Source organism: Dendropsophus ebraccatus, chromosome 2 (assembly GCF_027789765.1).
Source record: "Dendropsophus ebraccatus isolate aDenEbr1 chromosome 2, aDenEbr1.pat, whole genome shotgun sequence".
In the NCBI taxonomy this organism is placed as follows: Eukaryota; Metazoa; Chordata; class Amphibia; order Anura; family Hylidae; genus Dendropsophus; species Dendropsophus ebraccatus.
Genome location: NC_091455.1, coordinates 3968593 through 3988100, shown reverse-complemented (window position 1 = coordinate 3988100; position 19508 = coordinate 3968593). Strand labels below are relative to the sequence as shown.

At 57.6% G+C, this 19508-nt stretch overlaps 1 protein-coding gene across 16 annotated transcripts in view; it reads right to left on the bottom strand.

Annotated features, from left to right (window-relative positions):
- The window catches only part of SCRIB (scribble planar cell polarity protein), a 101477-nt gene that overhangs the window by 62357 nt on the left and 19612 nt on the right, over positions 1 to 19508 (bottom strand). For 14 of the 16 annotated variants that reach the window (XM_069956933.1, XM_069956937.1, XM_069956941.1 and 11 more), the window contains exons 5-16: positions 19227 to 19283; positions 19032 to 19095; positions 18455 to 18529; positions 17254 to 17398; positions 12476 to 12594; positions 11811 to 12010; positions 10386 to 10552; positions 6603 to 6730; positions 6390 to 6509; positions 5583 to 5759; positions 5188 to 5496; positions 1586 to 1648 (exon numbers count right to left, since the gene is read on the bottom strand). In XM_069956933.1, coding sequence (XP_069813034.1) covers positions 1586 to 1648; positions 5188 to 5496; positions 5583 to 5759; positions 6390 to 6509; positions 6603 to 6730; positions 10386 to 10552; positions 11811 to 12010; positions 12476 to 12594; positions 17254 to 17398; positions 18455 to 18529; positions 19032 to 19095; positions 19227 to 19283 — 1624 coding nt within the window. The remainder of the gene's footprint in view (positions 1 to 1585; positions 1649 to 5187; positions 5497 to 5582; positions 5760 to 6389; positions 6510 to 6602; positions 6731 to 10385; positions 10553 to 11810; positions 12011 to 12475; positions 12595 to 17253; positions 17399 to 18454; positions 18530 to 19031; positions 19096 to 19226; positions 19284 to 19508) is intronic. The other 2 variants (XM_069956929.1, XM_069956936.1) reach the window with 1 other exon arrangement.

Here is a 19508-nt window from a genome sequence, read left to right as displayed (position 1 = left end):
TATTCTCAGTGATGTCACTGATCTCTAGTGATGGATAGGCTGTATTCTCAGTGATGTCACTGATCTCTAGTGATGGATAGGCTGTATTCTCAGTGATGTCACTGATCTCTAGTGATGGATAGGCTGTATGCTCAGTGGTGTCACTGCAGATCTCTAGTGATGGATAGGCTGTATTCTCAGTGATGTCACTGATCTCTAGTGATGGATAGGCTGTATTCTCAGTGATGTCACCGCTGATCTCTAGTGATGGATAGGCTGTATTCTCAGTGATGTCACTGCTGATCTCTAGTGATGGATAGGCTACATTCCTAATCCTTCTAGCTATTTCCAACAGAGAAATCTCCAGCACAATAGAGAGCGCTGGCACATGTAGCACTGGCAGAGGAGCCCAGACCCCTGGGAGCTTAAGGTAAGACACTGGGCACGCCCACCACCCTGGCAGAGACCCACCTGACCCATATAAGCTGTGAGGACAGACACTGGGCACGCCCACCACCCTGGCAGAGACCCACCTGACCCATATAAGCTGTGAGGACAGACACTGAGCACGCCCACCACCCTGGCAGAGACCCACCTGATCCAATATAAGCTGTGAGGACAGACACTGAGCACGCCCACCACCCTGGCAGAGACCCACCTGACCCATATAAACTGTGAGGACAGACACTGAGCACACCCACCACCCTGGCAGAGACCCCCCTGACCCATATAAACTGTGAGGACAGACACTGAGCACGCCCACCACCTTGGCAGAGACCCCCCTGACCCATATAAGCTGTGAGGACAGACACTGAGCACGCCCACCACCCTGGCAGAGACCCCCCTGACCCATGTAAGCTGTGAGGACAGACACGGAGCACGCCCACCACCCTGGCAGAGACCCCCTGACCCATGTAAGCTGTGAGGACAGACACTGAGCACGCCCACCACCCTGGCAGAGACCCACCTGATCCAATATAAGCTGTGAGGACAGACACTGAGCACGCCCACCACCCTGGCAGAGACCCACCTGACCCATATAAACTGTGAGGACAGACACTGAGCACGCCCACCACCCTGGCAGAGACCCCCCTGACCCATATAAGCTGTGAGGACAGACACTGAGCACGCCCACCACCCTGGCAGAGACCCCCCTGACCCATGTAAGCTGTGAGGACAGACACGGAGCACGCCCACCACCCTGGCAGAGACCCCCTGACCCATGTAAGCTGTGAGGACAGACACTGAGCACGCCCACCACCCTGGCAGAGACCCACCTGATCCAATATAAGCTGTGAGGACAGACACTGAGCACACCCACCACCCTGGCAGAGACCCACCTGACCCATATAAACTGTGAGGACAGACACTGAGCACGCCCACCACCCTGGCAGAGACCCCCCTGACCCATATAAGCTGTGAGGACAGACACTGAGCACGCCCACCACCCTGGCAGAGACCCCCCTGACCCATGTAAGCTGTGAGGACAGACACTGAGCACGCCCACCACCCTGGCAGAGAAGGATGTGACTGATTTGCTGAATGATTTGGTGTGAGGTGGGGAGGGGGCAGGAATGGGGCACCGGGTGTCAGGCTGGGTACACACCTCTTCCTCCTCTATCCGAGCAGGCTCAATCAGAAGATTATTCACTTGATCAAACGACACACCCTGTTAGCGGGGGAGATCCGGCAGACAGAGAGGAAGAGGAGGGAGACAGAAGGAGAAAGAGACAGGCATGCGGATTAGTGGAGCGAACACAACAACCCAACACCATGAACCCACCTGTAAGCGTCTCCTCCGCACGGCCAACACACATCATCCCAGCGAGAGCACAAAGCAACGCGGGGAACAACACTAGGACCAGGAGGAAGCGCGGGAGACCCCTTTAACAGCAGACAACATGGCTGCCGCTCAGCTTGTCTTCACACCTTCCTGCGGGATGCACACAGGACATGCTGGCGCTGGCGGGGTTAGGAAGTGCAAAGCTGCAGGTGGGGGTCTGGAGCGACTGGGCAGTCAGATGACCCTGGAGAGGTGCAGTCTGGGAGATGATGGGGGGCACATGACACTGGAGAGGTGCAGTCTGGGAGATGATGGGGGGCACATGACACTGGAGAGGTGCAGTCTGGGAGATGATGGGGGGGCACATGACACTGGAGAGGTGCAGTCTGGGAGATGATGGGGGGGCACATGACACTGGAGAGGTGCAGTCTGGGAGATGATGGGGGGGTACATGACACTGGAGAGGTGCAGTCTGGGAGATGATAGGGGGGGGAAGCACATGACACTGGAGAGGTGCAGTCTGGGAGATGATGGGGGGGGCACATGACACTGGAGAGGTGCAGTCTGGGAGATGATGGGGGGCACATGACACTGGAGAGGTGCAGTCTGGGAGATGATGGGGGGGGCACATGACACTGGAGAGGTGCAGTCTGGGAGATGATGGGGGGCACATGACACTGGAGAGGTGCAGTCTGGGAGATGATGGGGGGCACATGACACTGGAGAGGTGCAGTCTGGGAGATGATGGGGGGCACATGACACTGGAGAGGTGCAGTCTGGGAGATGATGGGGGGAAGCACATGACATTGGAGAGGTGCAGTCTGGGAGATGATGGGGGGCACATGACACTGGAGAGGTGCAGTCTGGGAGATGATGGGGGGGGCACATGACACTGGAGAGGTGCAGTCTGGGAGATGATGGGGGGGGCACATGACACTGGAGAGGTGCAGTCTGGGAGATGATGGGGGGCACATGACACTGGAGAGGTGCAGTCTGGGAGATGATGGGGGGCACATGACACTGGAGAGGTGCAGTCTGGGAGATGATGGGGGAAGCACATGACACTGGAGAGGTGCAGTCTGGGAGATGATGGAGGGCACATGACACTGGAGAGGTGCAGTCTGGGAGATGAGGGGGGGGGCACATGACACTGGAGAGGTGCAGTCTGGGAGATGATGGGGGGCACATGACACTGGAGAGGTGCAGTCTGGGAGATGATGGGGGGGGTACATGACACTGGAGAGGTGCAGTCTGGGAGATGATGGGGGGCACATGACACTGGAGAGGTGCAGTCTGGGAGATGATGGGGGGGGGGCACATGACACTGGAGAGGTGCAGTCTGGGAGATGATGGGGGCACATGACACTGGAGAGGTGCAGTCTGGGAGATGAGGGGGGGGGAAGCACATGACACTGGAGAGGTGCAGTCTGGGAGATGATGGGGGTACATGACACTGGAGAGGTGCAGTCTGGGAGATGATGGGGGGCACATGACCCTGGAGAGGTGCAGTCTGGGAGATGATGGGGGGCACATGACACTGGAGAGGTGCAGTCTGGGAGATGATGGGGGGCACATGACATTGGAGAGGTGCAGTCTGGGAGATGATGGGGGGTACATGACACTGGAGAGGTGCAGTCTGGGAGATGGAGGGGTACATGACACTGGAGAGGTGCAGTCTGGGAGATGATGGGGGGAAGCACATGACCCTGGAGAGGTGCAGTCTGGGAGATGAGGGGGGGGGCACATGACACTGGAGAGGTGCAGTCTGGGAGATGATGGGGGGGCACATGACACTGGAGAGGTGCAGTCTGGGAGATGATGGGGGGGCACATGACACGGGAGAGGTGCAGTCTGGGAGATGATGGGGGGGGAAGCACATGACACTGGAGAGGTGCAGTCTGGGAGATGATGGGGGGGGAAGCACATGACACTGGAGAGGTGCAGTCTGGGAGATGATGGGGGGGGAAGCACATGACACTGGAGAGGTGCAGTCTGGGAGATGATGGCGGGGAGCACATGACACTGGAGAGGTGCAGTCTGGGAGATGATGGGGGGTACATGACACTGGAGAGGTGCAGTCTGGGAGATGATGGCGGGGAGCACATGACACTGGAGAGGTGCAGTCTGGGAGATGATGGGGGGGCACATGACACTGGAGAGGTGCAGTCTGGGAGATGATGGGGGGGGAAGCACATGACACTGGAGAGGTGCAGTCTGGGAGATGATGGGGGGGGAAGCACATGACACTGGAGAGGTGCAGTCTGGGAGATGATGGCGGGGAGCACATGACACTGGAGAGGTGCAGTCTGGGAGATGGCGGGGCACATGACACTGGAGAGGTGCAGTCTGGGAGATGAGGGGGGGGCACATGACACTGGAGAGATGCAGTCTGGGAGATGATGGGGGGAAGCACATGACACTGGAGAGGTGCAGTCTGGGAGATGATGGGGGTACATGACACTGGAGAGGTGCAGTCTGGGAGATGAGGGGGGGCACATGACCCTGGAGAGGTGCAGTCTGGGAGATGATGGGGGGGTACATGACACTGGAGAGGTGCAGTCTGGGAGATGATGGGGGGTACATGACACTGGAGAGGTGCAGTCTGGGAGATGATAGGGGGCACATGACACTGGAGAGGTGCAGTCTGGGAGATGATGGGGGGCACATGACACTGGAGAGGTGCAGTCTGGGAGATGAGGGGGGTACATGACACTGGAGAGGTGCAGTCTGGGAGATGAGGGGGGGGGGCACATGACACTGGAGAGGTGCAGTCTGGGAGATGAGGGGGGGCACATGACACTGGAGAGGTGCAGTCTGGGAGATGAGGGGGGGCACATGACCCTGGAGAGGTGCAGTCTGGGAGATGATGGGGGGCACATGACACTGGAGAGGTGCAGTCTGGGAGATGAGGGGGGGGGCACATGACACTGGAGAGGTGCAGTCTGGGAGATGAGGGGGGGGGGCACATGACACTGGAGAGGTGCAGTCTGGGAGATGAGGTAATACAAGGGACTGTGCCAGTGGTGTGGGTACATACAGGTCTTGCCTTGAATGATAACCGGTGATGAGGTTATGGTATGTATCCCAACCCGCTCCCCACGCTCCATGTCTGCTAAGGAAGGAGCCCCACCCCCGTGGCCCCCAATCATCAGCTTTTTAGCCATAATGAACACACACATCTGCTCTACAAAAGGTGAAGCGCAGAGAGATAACTGTACGGAAAACAGGGCTACCCGCAGGAGGGGTGGCATATAGTGTATCCACAGGGTGGCTTAAATGAGGGGTGGCATAAAATGTATCAGCAGGAGAGGTGGCATGCAGTGTATCCGCAGGAAGGGTGGCATGCAGTGTATCCACAGGGTGGCATGTAGTGTATCCGCAGGAGGGGTGGCATGTAGTGTAGCAGCAGGGCTTCTGCAGTGTACCTTGACATTCTGCTGGGAGCTGTGGTGCCTCTCCTCCTTGCTCTCCTTCTCAGCCTCTTCCTCCTCCTCTTGCTGGGAGCACCGGAAGAAGCCTCTGCGGTCCCGCTCCTCATCCAGGGGGCTCTGTCCCTGCAGGAGGGCCACCACGGCCTCGGTGTTGGGCAGCTTGGTGATTTTGGAGTGCTTCTTATAATGGGGGGTGTCCTTACGGATGAGGCGTTTCTTCCCTGGAGACCCCCGATCGTCATCCATGTCATCATCCTCATCATCACAGTGCACCAGCGTCTCCTCAGCGAAGTGCACCGAGTGCTGGGGGCGGCACCACACGGCCAGGAGAGAGTTAGACGAAACGGAACAACAAGTGAGACACAAGCTCCGCCCACTGTGACAATTACCTCCATGTACTCCACCTCCATGTCATCTGCCGGCGTCTCGTCTTCTTCGTCAGGCTCTCGCTCCTCGGCTCTTTCCAGCTCTGGGGGTCGCTGATCCTCCTGGTAACCAGCAGATACTGTGCTGCCGCTCCGCTGAGAGTCGCCGCTTTGGCTGGAGACTCCGCTCAGGCGTTTATCCTGCAACAACAAATATAGAACAACCTATGAGAGGCGGAGCCACTACTGAAGCGTCGCCAGCATCGCCTTGGGGGATCAGGGATTCCCCCGTCGCCAGCATCGCCTTGGGGGATCAGGGATTCCCCCGTCGCCAGCATCGCCTTGGGGGATCAGGGATTCCCCCTTCGCCAGCATCGCCTTGGGGGATCAGGGATTCCCCCTTCGCCAGCATCGCCTTGGGGGATCAGGGATTCCCCCGTCGCCAGCATCGCCTTGGGGGATCAGGGATTCCCCCGTCGCCAGCATCGCCTTGGGGGATCAGGGATTCCCCCGTCGCCAGCATCGCCTTGGGGGATCAGGGATTCCCCCTTCGCCAGCATCGCCTTGGGGGATCAGGGATTCCCCCTTCGCCAGCATCGCCTTGGGGGATCAGGGATTCCCCCGTCGCCAGCATCGCCTTGGGGGATCAGGGATTCCCCCGTCGCCAGCATCGCCTTGGGGGATCAGGGATTCCCCCGTCGCCAGCATCGCCTTGGGGGATCAGGGATTCCCCCGTCGCCAGCATCGCCTTGGGGGATCAGGGATTCCCCCGTCGCCAGCATCGCCTCGGGGATCAGGGATTTCCCCCCCACGGAGTGTGCTGCTTCTCACCTCATCACTGGGGGACGCTGGGTCCGGTTTCGTTATGTAGCACTCACTGCGCCGCTCCTCCATTCCTTTCTTCATCACCTTCAGCTCACTGGGGTGTGGGGTCGCTCTCCGCTGGAGACCCTGAGACAGCGAGACAGTGGTGGTCAGCACACCAAGCACAGACTATCCTGAGGGGCTGCAGAGCATCTCTCCACCCCCGAGCACCCCACTTACCCGCCGCTCCGCTGCAGCCTCATCATCCTCTTCCTCAGGTTTCAGCTCTTCCTGGAACTGGATGACACTGACCCGATTCAGATTCCCGTCTATCCAGCTGTCGTCTAAGGTGTTCTGCAGCGGAGACTCTGCAACCACACAGCAGCAGTGAGAGTCACCTCCCATAGACATACTACTCCTACACATAGACCAATGCACTCCTCTCCCGACATGCTCTGTGCTGCTGTGAACCCCCCTATAGGATCAGCACCCTCCTCTCCCGACATGCTCTGTGCTGCTGTGACCCCCCCCTATAGGATCAGCACCCTCCTCTCCCGACATGCTCTGTGCTGCTGGGACCTCCCCTTTAAGATCAGCAGCCTCCTCTCCTGACATCCTCTGTGCTGCTGTGCCCTCCCCTATAGGCATCCTCTGTGCTGCTGTGAGCACAGAAAGATTATGGGACTCCAGCAGTTCAGGATGGCATAGTGTACAGAACCCCTCAGCGTCCAGTTAACACCGTCGCATTTTAAGTGGTTTTCCTAAGCCCCGTTCTCTCTTAGCTATGAGTCAGGCTGCTTAGAGGGGTTGTACATGTGTGCGCGCGGTGTACATGTGTGCGCGCGGTGTACATGTGTGCGCGCGGTGTACATGTGTGCGCGCGGTGTACATGTGTGCGCGCGGTGTACATGTGTGCGCGCGGTGTACATGTGTGCGCGCGGTGTACATGTGTGCGCGCGGTGTACATGTGTGCGCGCGGTGTACATGTGTGCGCGCGGTGTACATGTGTGCGCGCGGTGTACATGTGTGCGCGCGGTGTACATGTGTGCGCGCGGTGTACATGTGTGCGCGCGGTGTACATGTGTGCGCGCGGTGTACATGTGTGCGCGCGGTGTACATGTGTGCGCGCGGTGTACATGTGTGCGCGCGGTGTACATGTGTGCGCGCGGTGTACATGTGTGCGCGCGGTGTACATGTGTGCGCGCGGTGTACATGTGTGCGCGCGGTGTACATGTGTGCGCGCGGTGTACATGTGTGCGCGCGGTGTACATGTGTGCGCGCGGTGTACATGTGTGCGCGCGGTGTACATGTGTGCGCGCGGTGTACATGTGTGCGCGCGGTGTACATGTGTGCGCGCGGTGTACATGTGTGCGCGCGGTGTACATGTGTGCGCGCGGTGTACATGTGTGCGCGCGGTGTACATGTGTGCGCGCGGTGTACATGTGTGCGCGCGGTGTACATGTGTGCGCGCGGTGTACATGTGTGCGCGCGGTGTACATGTGTGCGCGCGGTGTACATGTGTGCGCGCGGTGTACATGTGTGCGCGCGGTGTACATGTGTGCGCGCGGTGTACATGTGTGCGCGCGGTGTACATGTGTGCGCGCGGTGTACATGTGTGCGCGCGGTGTACATGTGTGCGCGCGGTGTACATGTGTGCGCGCGGTGTACATGTGTGCGCGCGGTGTACATGTGTGCGCGCGGTGTACATGTGTGCGCGCGGTGTACATGTGTGCGCGCGGTGTACATGTGTGCGCGCGGTGTACATGTGTGCGCGCGGTGTACATGTGTGCGCGCGGTGTACATCTGTGCGCGCGGTGTACATCTGTGCGCGCGGTGTACATCTGTGCGCGCGGTGTACATCTGTGCGCGCGGTGTACATCTGTGCGCGCGGTGTACATCTGTGCGCGCGGTGTACATCTGTGCGCGCGGTGTACATCTGTGCGCGCGGTGGCGGCGGTGTACATATCTGTGCGCGGTGGCGGCGGTATACAGTTAGGGCCAGAAATATTTGGACAGTGACACAATTTTGGCGAGTTGGGCTCTGCATGCCACCGCATTGGATTTTAAATGAAACCTCTACAACAGAATTCAAGTGCAGATTGTAACGTTTAATTTAAAGGGTTGAACAAAAATCTGATAGAAAATGTAGGAATTGTGCACATTTCTTTACAAACACTCCACATTTTAGGAGCTCAAAAGTAATTGGACAAATAAACATAACCCAAACAAAATAGTTTTTCAATATTTTGCTGCGAATCCTTTGGAGGCAATCACTGCCTTAAGTCTGGAACCCATGGACATCACCAAACACTGGGTTTCCTCCTCCTTAATGCTTTGCCAGGCCTTTACCTCCGCAGCCTTCAGGTCTTGCTTGTTTGTGGGTCTTTCCGTGTTAAGTCTGGATTTGAGCGTGTGAAATGCATGCTCAAATGGGTTAAGATCTGGTGATTGACTTGGCCATTGCAGAATGTTCCACTGTTTTGCACTCATGAACTCCTGGGTGGCTTTGGCTGTATGCTTGGGGTCATTGTCCATCTGTACTATGAAGCGCCGTCCGATCAACTTTGCAGCATTTGGCTGAATCCGGGCTGAAAGTATATCCCGGTACACTTCAGAATTCATCCGGCTACTCTTGTCTGCTGTTATGTCATCAATAAACACAAGTGACCCAGCACCATTGAAAGCCATGCATGCCCATGCCATCACGTTGCCTCCACCATGTGTTACAGAGGATGTGGCGTGCCTTGGATCATGGGCCGTTCCCTTTCTTCTCCAAACTTTTTTCTTCCCATCATTCTGGTACAGGTTGATCTTTGTCTCATCTGTCCATAGAATACTTTAGCAGAACTGAGCTGGCTTCTTGAGGTGTTTTTCGGCAAATGTAACTCCGGCCTGTCTATTTTTGGAATTGACGAATGGTTTGCATCTAGATGGGAACCCTTTGTATTTACTTTCATGGAGTCTTCTCTTTACTTATAGACAGATCCACCTACTTCCCTGAGAGTCTTGTGGACTTCAGTTGATGTTGTGAACGGGTTCTTCTTCACCAAAGAAAGTATGCGGCGATCATCCACCATTGTTGTCCTCCGTGGACGCCCAGGCCTTTTTGAGTGCCCAAGCTCACCAGTCAATCCCTTTTTTCTTGATTTTGCTCCTCCAAGCATGTCCGCTATCTCTCATGTCCGCTATCTCTCATGTCCGCTATCTCTCATGTCCGCTATCTCTCATGTCCGCTATCTCTCATGTCCGCTATCTCTCATGTCCGCTATCTCTCATGTCCGCCATCTCTCATGTCTGCTATCTCTCATGTCCGCCATCTCTCATGTCTGCTATCTCTCATGTCTGCTATATCTCATGTCTGCTATCTCTCATGTCCGCTATCTCTCATGTCTGCTATATCTCATGTCTGCTATCTCTCATGTCCGCTATCTCTCTGATGGATTTTTTTTTTTTTTTCAGCCTCAGGATGTTCTGCTTCTCCTTAATTGAGAGTTCCTGTGACCGCATCTTGTCTGGTCACAGCAACAGCTTCCAAATGCAAAACCACACACCTGGAATCATCCCCAGACCTTTTAACTACCTCATTGATTACAGGGTAACGAGGGAGACGCCTTCAGAGTTCATTGCAGCCCTTAGAGTCCATTGTCCAATTACTTTTGGTCCCTTGAAAAAGAGGAGGCTATGCATTACAGAGCTATGATTCCTAAACCCTTTCTCCGATTTGGATGTGGAAACTCTCATATTGCAGCTGGGAGTCTGCACTTTCAGCCCATATTATATATATATATATATATATATATATAATTGTATTTCTGAACATGTTTTTGTAAACAGCTAAAATAACAAAACTTGTGTCACTGTCCAAATATTTCTGGCCCTAACTGTATATCTGTGCGCGGTGCCTTCCTGAACTACTGGATTCTGGTACCTTCTTTCCTGCACGGAGAGGAGGAAACATCATGGCGATCATCAGGCGTCACACAGAGCAGTACAGACACAGTGACAGCACACAGTATACAGTACCGAGGCCGGGGGAGGGCTGCTGCGGCAGGAGGTAGCAGGTCAGGACTTTGGTTCCGGTCTTCTCGTCGTCTTCTGTCTGGAATTTGAGCATCGGCTGCGACTGGTTCTCGGCCAACCATAGTGCCTTTAGGTTAAGGTTAGTTAGAGCAAAGGGAAGATTGAGCAGCCTGAGGAGGAGGAAGAGAAGGAGGAGAACGAGGAGGAGGAAGAGAAGGAGGAGAACAAGGAGGAGGAGGAGGAGGAGGAAGAGAAGGAGGAGAACAAGGAGGAGGAGGAGGAAGAGAAGGAGGAGAACAAGGAGGAGGAGGAGGAGGAGGTGGAGAAAGAAGGGGAGGGGGGGAGGAGGAAGAGGAGTGGAAGGAGCAGGAGGATGCGGATGAGAGAGGAGGAGGGGAAGGAGGATGAGAGAGGAGGAGGGGAAGGAGGATGTGGATGAGAGAGGAGGAGGGGAAGGAGGATGTGGATGAGAGAGGAGGAGGGGAAGGAGGAGGATGATAGAGGAGGAGGGGAAGGAGGAGGATGATAGGGGAGGAGGGGAAGGAGGAGGATGATAGAGGAGGAGGGGAAGGAGGAGGATGAGAAAGAAGTTGAGGAAGAGGATGAGAGAGGAGGAGGGGAAAGGAGGAGGAGGATGAGAGAGGAGATGGGGAAAGGAGGAGGTGAATGAGGTAGATGGAGGATGAGGGAGGAGGAGGCAAAGGAGGATGAGGGAGGAGGAGGCAAAGGAGGAGGAGGAGGAGGAGGAGGAGGATGAGGGAGGAGGAGGCAAAGGAGGAGGAGGAGGCAAAGGAGGAGGAGGAGGATGAGAGAGGAGGAGGCAAAGGAGGATGAGGATGAGAGAGGAGGAGGCAAAGGAGGATGAGGATGAGAGAGGAGGAGGCAAAGGAGGAGGAGGATGAGAGAGGAGGAGGCAAAGGAGGATGAGGATGAGAGAGGAGGAGGCAAATGAGGATGAGAGAGGAGGAGGCAAAGGAGGAGGAGGATGAGAGAGGAGGAGGCAAAGGAGGAGGAGGATGAGAGAGGAGGAGGCAAAGGGGGAGGAGGATGAGAGAGGAGGAGGGAAAGGAGGAGAAGGAGGAGGGAAAGGAGGAGAAGGAGGAGGGAAAGGAGGAGAAGGAGGGGGGAAAGGAGGAGAAGGAGGAGGATGAAAAGAAGGAGGAGGATGAGAGGAGGAGGGAAAGGAGGAGGGGGATGAGAAAAGGAGGAGGAGGGGGATGAGAAAAGGAGGAGGAGGAGAAGAAGAAAAGAAGGAGGAGGGATTATACATGACGGCTTATTATAGAGAGCATACAGTGACCCCGCCCCCACAGGCCCTCCATAGTGTGACCCCGCCCCCCACAGGCCCTCCATACTGTGATCCCTGCACTGCTGCCCGCTCCTTATAATGACCTTGACCCTGCACCGCATCAGAGTGAACAGACCCACCTGTTTCCGGCTACGTCCAGCACGTGCAGCTCAGTGGCATTGGCGAGCTCCGGGGGGAGGGTGGTCAGCTGATTATCCCGCAGACACAGCATGTTCAGGCTGGAGCAGCCGCCAATCTCACCGGGAAGAGACACCAACCGGTTCCGGTCCACATTCAGATTGGTCAGTTTTGTGAGGTTTCCAATGGACTTAGGGAGATACTAGAGGAAAAACCACAGATGTATCATGTGTATAGAGAGGTAGTCACAGCCCCGCCCCCTGTATATCCTGTGTATAGAGAGGTAGTCACAGCCCCGCCCCCTGTATATCCTGTGTATAGAGAGGTAGTCACAGCCCCGCCCCCTGTATATCCTGTGTATAGAGAGGTAGTCACAGCCCCGCCCCCTGTGTATCATGTTTATAGAGGTAGTCACAGCCCCGCCCCCTGTATACTATGTGTATAGAGATGGAGTCACAGCCCCGCCCCCTGTATATCATGTGTATAAAGAGGTAGTAACAGCCCTGCCCCCTGTACATACTGTGTATAGAGTAGGTAGTCACAGCCCCGCCCCCTGTATATACTGTGTATCGAGTAGGTAGTCACAGCCCCACCCCCTGGATGATGTGACTGGATATAAGTTGATGATGTCATGGAGACATATTATAACAATATTATACTCCCGTACTGTCAGCAGGTTCTCGGTCAGGATGATCTCGCTCAGGTTCTCACAGTCCCCGATGGACTCTGTCAGCTGACTCAGCCGGTTCTGGTCCACCTTCAGGATGGAGAGCTGCTTGAGCTGCCCTGCAGGGAGGATAGAAAGGCCCTAAGTATAGTGATGGAGGACGGGCAGAGCTCCCCCCCCCCCCCCTGCACTGAGTATAGTGATGGAGGATGGGCAGAGCTCCCCCCCCCCCCTGCACTGAGTATAGTGATGGAGGACGGGCAGAGCTCCCCCCCCCTGCACTGAGTATAGTGATGGAGGATGGGCAGAGCTCCCCCATAACCTGCACTGAGTATAGTGATGGAGGACGGGCAGAGCTCCCCCCCCCCCCCTGCACTGAAAATAGTGATGGAGGATGGGCAGAGCTCCCCCATAACCTGCACTGAGTATAGTGATGGGGGACGGGCAGAGCTCCCCCCCCCCTGCACTGAGTATAATGATGGAGGACGGGCAGAGCTCCCCCCCCCCCCTGCACTGAGTATAATGATGGAGGACGGGCAGAGCTCCCCCATAACCTGCACTGAGTATAGTGATGGTGGACGGGCAGAGCTCCCCCCCCCCTGCACTGAGTATAGTGATGGAGGACAGGCAGAGCTCCCCCATAACCTGCACTGAGTATAGTGATGGGGGACGGGCAGAGCTCCCCCCCCCTGCACTGAGTATAGTGATGGAGGACGGGCAGAGCTCCCCCCCCCTGCACTGAGTATAGTGATGGAGGATGGGCAGAGCTCCCCCATAACCTGCACTGAGTATAGTGATGGAGGACGGGCAGAGCTCCCCCCCCCTGCACTGAGTATAGTGATGGAGGACAGGCAGAGCTCCCCCATAACCTGCACTGAGTATAGTGATGGAGGACGGGCAGAGCTCCCCCCCCCCTGCACTGAGTATAGTGATGGAGGACGGGCAGAGCCCCCCCATAACCTGCACTGAGTATAGTGATGGAGGACGGGCAGAGCTCCCCCCCCCCCCCTGCACTGAGTATAGTGATGGAGGACGGGCAGAGCTCCCCTCCCCTGCACTGAGTATAGTGATGGAGGACGGGCAGAACTCCCCTCCCCTGCACTGAGTATAGTGATGGAGGATGGGCAGAGTTCACCCCCCTCCTGCACTGAGTATAGTGATGGAGGATGGGCAGAGCTCCCCCCCCCCCTCCCTGCACTGAGTATAGTGATGGAGGACGGGCAGAGCTCCCCCATAACCTGCACTGAGTATAATGATGGAGGACGGGCAGAGCTCCCCCCCCCCTACACTGAGTATAGTGATGGAGGACAGGCAGAGCTCCCCCATAACCTGCACTGAGTATAGTGATGGAGGAAGGGCAGAGCTCACCCCCCCCCCTGCACTGAGTATAGTGATGGAGGACGGGCAGAGCTCCCCCATAACCTACACTGAGTATAGTGATGGAGGACGGGCAGAGCTCCCCCCCCCTGCACTGAGTATAATGATGGAGGACGGGCAGAGCTCCCCCCCCCCTGCACTGAGTATAGTGATGGAGGACGGGCAGAGCTCCCCCCCCCCTGCACTGAGTATAGTGATGGAGGACGGGCAGAGCTCCCCCCCCCTGCACTGAGTATAGTGATGGAGGACGGGCAGAGCTCCCCCCCCCCTGCACTGAGTATAGTGATGGAGGACGGGCAGAGCTCCCCCCCCCCCTGCACTGAGAATAGTGATGGAGGACGGGCAGAGCTCACCCATAACCTGCACTGAGTATAGTGATGGAGGACGGGCAGAGCTCCCCCATAACCTGCATTGAGTATAGTGATGGAGGACGGGCAGAGCTCCCCCCCCCTGCACTGAGTATAGTGATGGAGGACGGGCAGAGCTCCCCCATAACCTGCACTGAGTATAGTGATGGAGGACGGGCAGAGCTCCCCCATAACCTGCACTGAGTATAGTGATGGAGGACGGGCAGAGCTCCCCCATAACCTGCACTGAGTATAGTGATGGAGGACGGGCAGAGCTCCCCCCCCCCTGCACTGAGAATAGTGATGGTGGACGGGCAGAGCTCCCCCATAACCTGCACTGAGTATAATGATGGAGGAAGGGCAGAGCTCCCCCCCCCCTACACTGAGTATAGTGATGGAGGACAGGCAGAGCTCCCCCCCCCCCCTGCACTGAGTATAGTGATGGAGGATGGGCAGAGTTCACCCCCCTCCTGCACTGAGTATAGTGATGGAGGACGGGCAGAGCTCCCCCCCCACTGCACTGAGTATAGTGATGGAGGACGGGCAGAGCTCACCCATAACCTGCACTGAGTATAGTGATGGAGGACGGGCAGAGCTCCCCCATAACCTGCACTGAGTATAGTGATGGAGGACGGGCAGAGCTCACCCCCCCCCTGCACTGAGTATAGTGATGGAGGACGGGCAGAGCTCCCCCATAACCTGCACTGAGTATAGTGATGGAGGACGGGCAGAGCTCCCCCATAACCTGCACTGAGTATAGTGATGGAGGACAGGCAGAGCTCCCCCATAACCTGCACTGAGTATAGTGATGGAGGACGGGCAGAGACCCCCCCCCCCCCCTGCACTGAGTATAGTGATGGAGGACGGGCAGAGCTCCCCCATAACCTGCACTGAGTATAGTGATGGAGGACGGGCAGAGCTCCCCCATAACCTGCACTGAGTATAGTGATGGAGGACGGGCAGAGCTCCCCCCCCCTGCACTGAGTATAGTGATGGAGGACGGGCAGAGCTCCCCCCCCCCCCCCTGCACTGAGTATAGTGATGGAGGACAGGCAGAGCTCCCCCATAACCTGCACTGAGTATAGTGATGGAGGAAGGGCAGAGCTCACCCCCCCCTGCACTGAGTATAGTGATGGAGGACGGGCAGAGCTCCCCCATAACCTGCACTGAGTATAGTGATGGAGGACGGGCAGAGCTCCCCCATAACCTGCACTGAGTATAGTGATGGAGGACGGGCAGAGCTCCCCCATAACCTGCACTGAGTATAGTGATGGAGGACGGGCAGAGCTCCCCCCCCCTGCACTGAGTATAGTGATGGAGGACGGGCAGAGCTCCCCCCCCCCCTGCACTGAGTATAGTGATGGAGGACGGGCAGAGCTCCCCCATAACCTGCACTAAGTATAGTGATGGAGGACCGGCAGAGCTCCCCCCCTCCCCCTGCACTGAGTATAGTGATGGAGGACGGGCAGAGCTCCCCCCCCCCCCTGCACTGAGTATAGTGATGGGGGACGGGCAGAGCTCCCCCCCCCCTGCACTGAGTATAGTGATGGAGGACGGGCAGAGCTCCCCCCCCCCCGCCTGCACTGAGTATAGTGATGGAGGACGGGCAGAGCTCCCCCCCCCCTGCACTGAGTATAGTGATGGAGGACGGGCAGAGCTCCCCCATAACCTGCACTGAGTATAGTGATGGAGGACAGGCAGAGCTCCCCCCCCCCCCTGCACTGAGTATAGTGATGGAGGACGGGCAGAGCTCCCCCCCCCCCCCCCTGCACTGAGTATAGTGATGGAGGACGGGCAGAGCTCCCCCCCCCCCCCCTGCACTGAGTATAGTGATGGAGGATGGGCAGAGCTCTCCCCCCCCCCCTGCACTGAGTATAGTGATGGAGGACGGGCAGAGCTCCCCCCCCCCCTGCACTGAGTATAGTGATGGAGGACGGGCAGAGCTCCCCCATAACCTGCACTGAGTATAGTGATGGAGGACGGGCAGAGCTCCCCCCCCCTGCACTGAGTATAGTGATGGAGGACGGGCAGAGCTCCCCCCCCTGCACTGAGTATAGTGATGGAGGACGGGCAGAGCTCCCCCCCCCCTGCACTGAGTATAGTGATGGAGGACGGGCAGAGCTCCCCTCCCCTGCACTGAGTATAGTGATGGGGGACGGGCAGAGCTCCCCCCCCCCCTGCACTGAGTATAGTGATGGAGGACGGGCAGAGCTCCCCCATAACCTGCACTGAGTATAGTGATGGAGGACGGGCAGAGCTCCCCTCCCCTGCACTGAGTATAGTGATGGAGGACGGGCAGAGCTCCCCCCCCCCTGCACTGAGTATAGTGATGGAGGACGGGCAGAGCTCCCCCATAACCTGCACTGAGTATAGTGATGGAGGACGGGCAGAGCTCCCCCATAACCTGAACTGAGTATAGTGATGGAGGACGGGCAGAGCTCCCCCCCCCCCTGCACTGAGTATAGTGATGGAGGACGGGCAGAGCTCACCCATAACCTACACTGAGTATAGTGATGGAGGACGGGCAGAGCTCCCCCATACCCTGCACTGAGTATAGTGATGGAGGACGGGCAAAGCTCCCCCCCCCCCTGCACTGAGTATAGTGATGGAGGACGGGCAGAGCTCCCCCATAACCTGCACTGAGTATAGTGATGGAGGATGGGCAGAGCTCCCCCATAACCTGCACTGAGTATAGTGATGGAGGACGGGCAGAGCTCCCCTCCCCTGCACTGAGTATAGTGATGGAGGACGGGCAGAGCTCCCCCATAACCTGCACTGAGTATAGTGATGGAGGATGGGCAGAGCTCCCCATACCCTGCACTGAGTATAGTGATGGAGGACGGGCAGAACTCCCCCCCCCCTGCACTGAGTATAGTGATGGAGGACGGGCAGAGCTCCCCCATACCCTGCACTGAGTATAGTGATGGAGGACGGGCAGAGCTCCCCTACACACTGCACTGAGAATAGTGATGGAGGACTGGCAGAGCTCCCCTACACACTGCACTGAGTATAGTGATGGAGGACGGGCAGAGCTCCCCTACACACTGCACTGACCGATGCCGGACGGTAAGCTGCTGAGCTGGTTCTGGGACAGCAGGAGGTCGGTCAGGGATATGAGGCCGCTGATCTCCGCAGGAAGCTGCTCCAGCTTATTTTCCGACACATCTAGACAAACCAGACGCCGGAGGTTCCCCAACTCCTACAAAAAGGCCAACATGGTGTGAGAGCAAGCAGGAGCCGACACTCCGAGACGTCCCCTGCCCATCACCCCCCCAACTCTTCCACACACACACAGACCACCCAGCACCCCCCCCCCACACACACACAGACCACCCAGCACCCCCCCCACACACACACACAGACCACGCAGCACCCCCCCCACACACACACACAGACCACCCAGCACCCCCCCCACACACACACACACAGACCACCCAGCACCCCCCCCACACACACACACAGACCACCCAGCACCCCCCCCACACACACACACAGACCACGCAGCACCCCCCACACACACACACAGACCACCCAGCACCCCACACAGACACAGAGACCACCCAGCACCACCACCCTTCCCACACACACAGACCACCCAGCACCCCCTTATACACAGAGACCACCCAGCATCACTACCTTTCCACACACAGAGACCACCAAGCACCACCACCCATCCACACACAGAGACCACCAAGCACCACCACCCATCCACACACAGAGACCACCCAGCACCACCACCCTCAACACACACAGACCACCCAGCCCCCCCTCATACACAGAGACCACCCAGCCCCCCCTCATACACAGAGACCACCCAGCCCCCCCTCATACACAGAGACCACCCATCACCACCCTTACACACACACACATACACACAGAGACCACCCAGCACCACCACCCATCCACACACAGAGACCACCCAGCACCACCACCCATCCACACACAGAGACCACCCAGCACCACCACCCATCCACACACAGAGACCACCCAGCACCACCACCCATCCACACACAGAGACCACCCAGCACCACCACCCATCCACACACAGAGACCACCCAGCACCACCACCCATCCACACACACACAGACCACCCACCACCCCATCATACACAGAGACCACCCATCACCCCTCCACACACACACACACAGACAGACCACCCATCACCCGCCCCCCCACCACACACACAGACCTTCCCACCTCCAAAGAAAGTACACATCACCACCACAACTCCACCCATCCCACCAAGACCACTGACCGGAGGTAATGCAGACAGCTGGTTCCGGTCCAACCACAATTCCCGCAGGTTGGGCAGCGCCCCCAGTGTATCTGGCTACAGAGAGAGAAGAGGGGGGGGGGGGTCAGTCAGGCTCAGAGAGGAGGGGTGGCAGTCAGGCTCAGAGAGGAGGGGTGGCAGTCAGGCTCAGAGAGGAGGGGTGGCAGTCAGGCTCAGAGAGGAGGGGTGGCAGTCAGGCTCAGAGAGGAGGGGTGGCAGTCAGGCTCAGAGAGGAGGGGTGGCAGTCAGGCTCAGAGAGGAGGGGTGGCAGTCAGGCTCAGAGAGGAGGGGTGGCAGTCAGGCTCAGAGAGGAGGGGTGGCAGTCAGGCTCAGAGAGGAGGGGTGGCAGTCAGGCTCAGAGAGGAGGGGTGGCAGTCAGGCTCAGAGAGGAGGGGTGGCAGTCAGGCTCAGAGAGGAGGGGTGGCAGTCGGGCTCAGAGAGGAGGGGTGGCAGTCGGGCTCAGAGAGGAGGGGTGGCAGTCAGGCTCAGAGAGGAAAGGGATCAGTCAGGTTCAGAGTGGTGCTTCTGCCATGGCCCAGAGGTGAGACGCTCTGCTTACCAAAACCTGCAGATCATTGCTCCCCAGGTCCAAATGTTCCAATTTAACCAGGAATGACAGAGATCTGGATGAAAAAGACCAAGAGAGTGAGCGAGACCCTGATGGGACACCTTTGTGTGTGTAAGGGGGGGGGGGGGTCAAAAAGGGTGCTGATAGGACCCATGTTGGGGGGGGGGCTCATGGGCCTATACTCACGTAGGAACGGATTTCAGGAGGTTTTCTCGCAGCTCTAACGTCACCAGATTCGCCAAACTAGAGCAAAACACACACATGTAAGATCCAAAGTACATGGACATCACCACGGCAACAGAAAGTCACCCCCTAGAGGACCCCCCCGTGTGACGTGATCACATGACACAGGCGCAGTCCCTGTTATGACACCCACCCCTCCTGGTCACATGACACAGCTGCAGTCCCTGGCATGCCCCACCCCTACAGGTCACATGACACAGCTGCAGTCCCTGGCATGCCCCACCC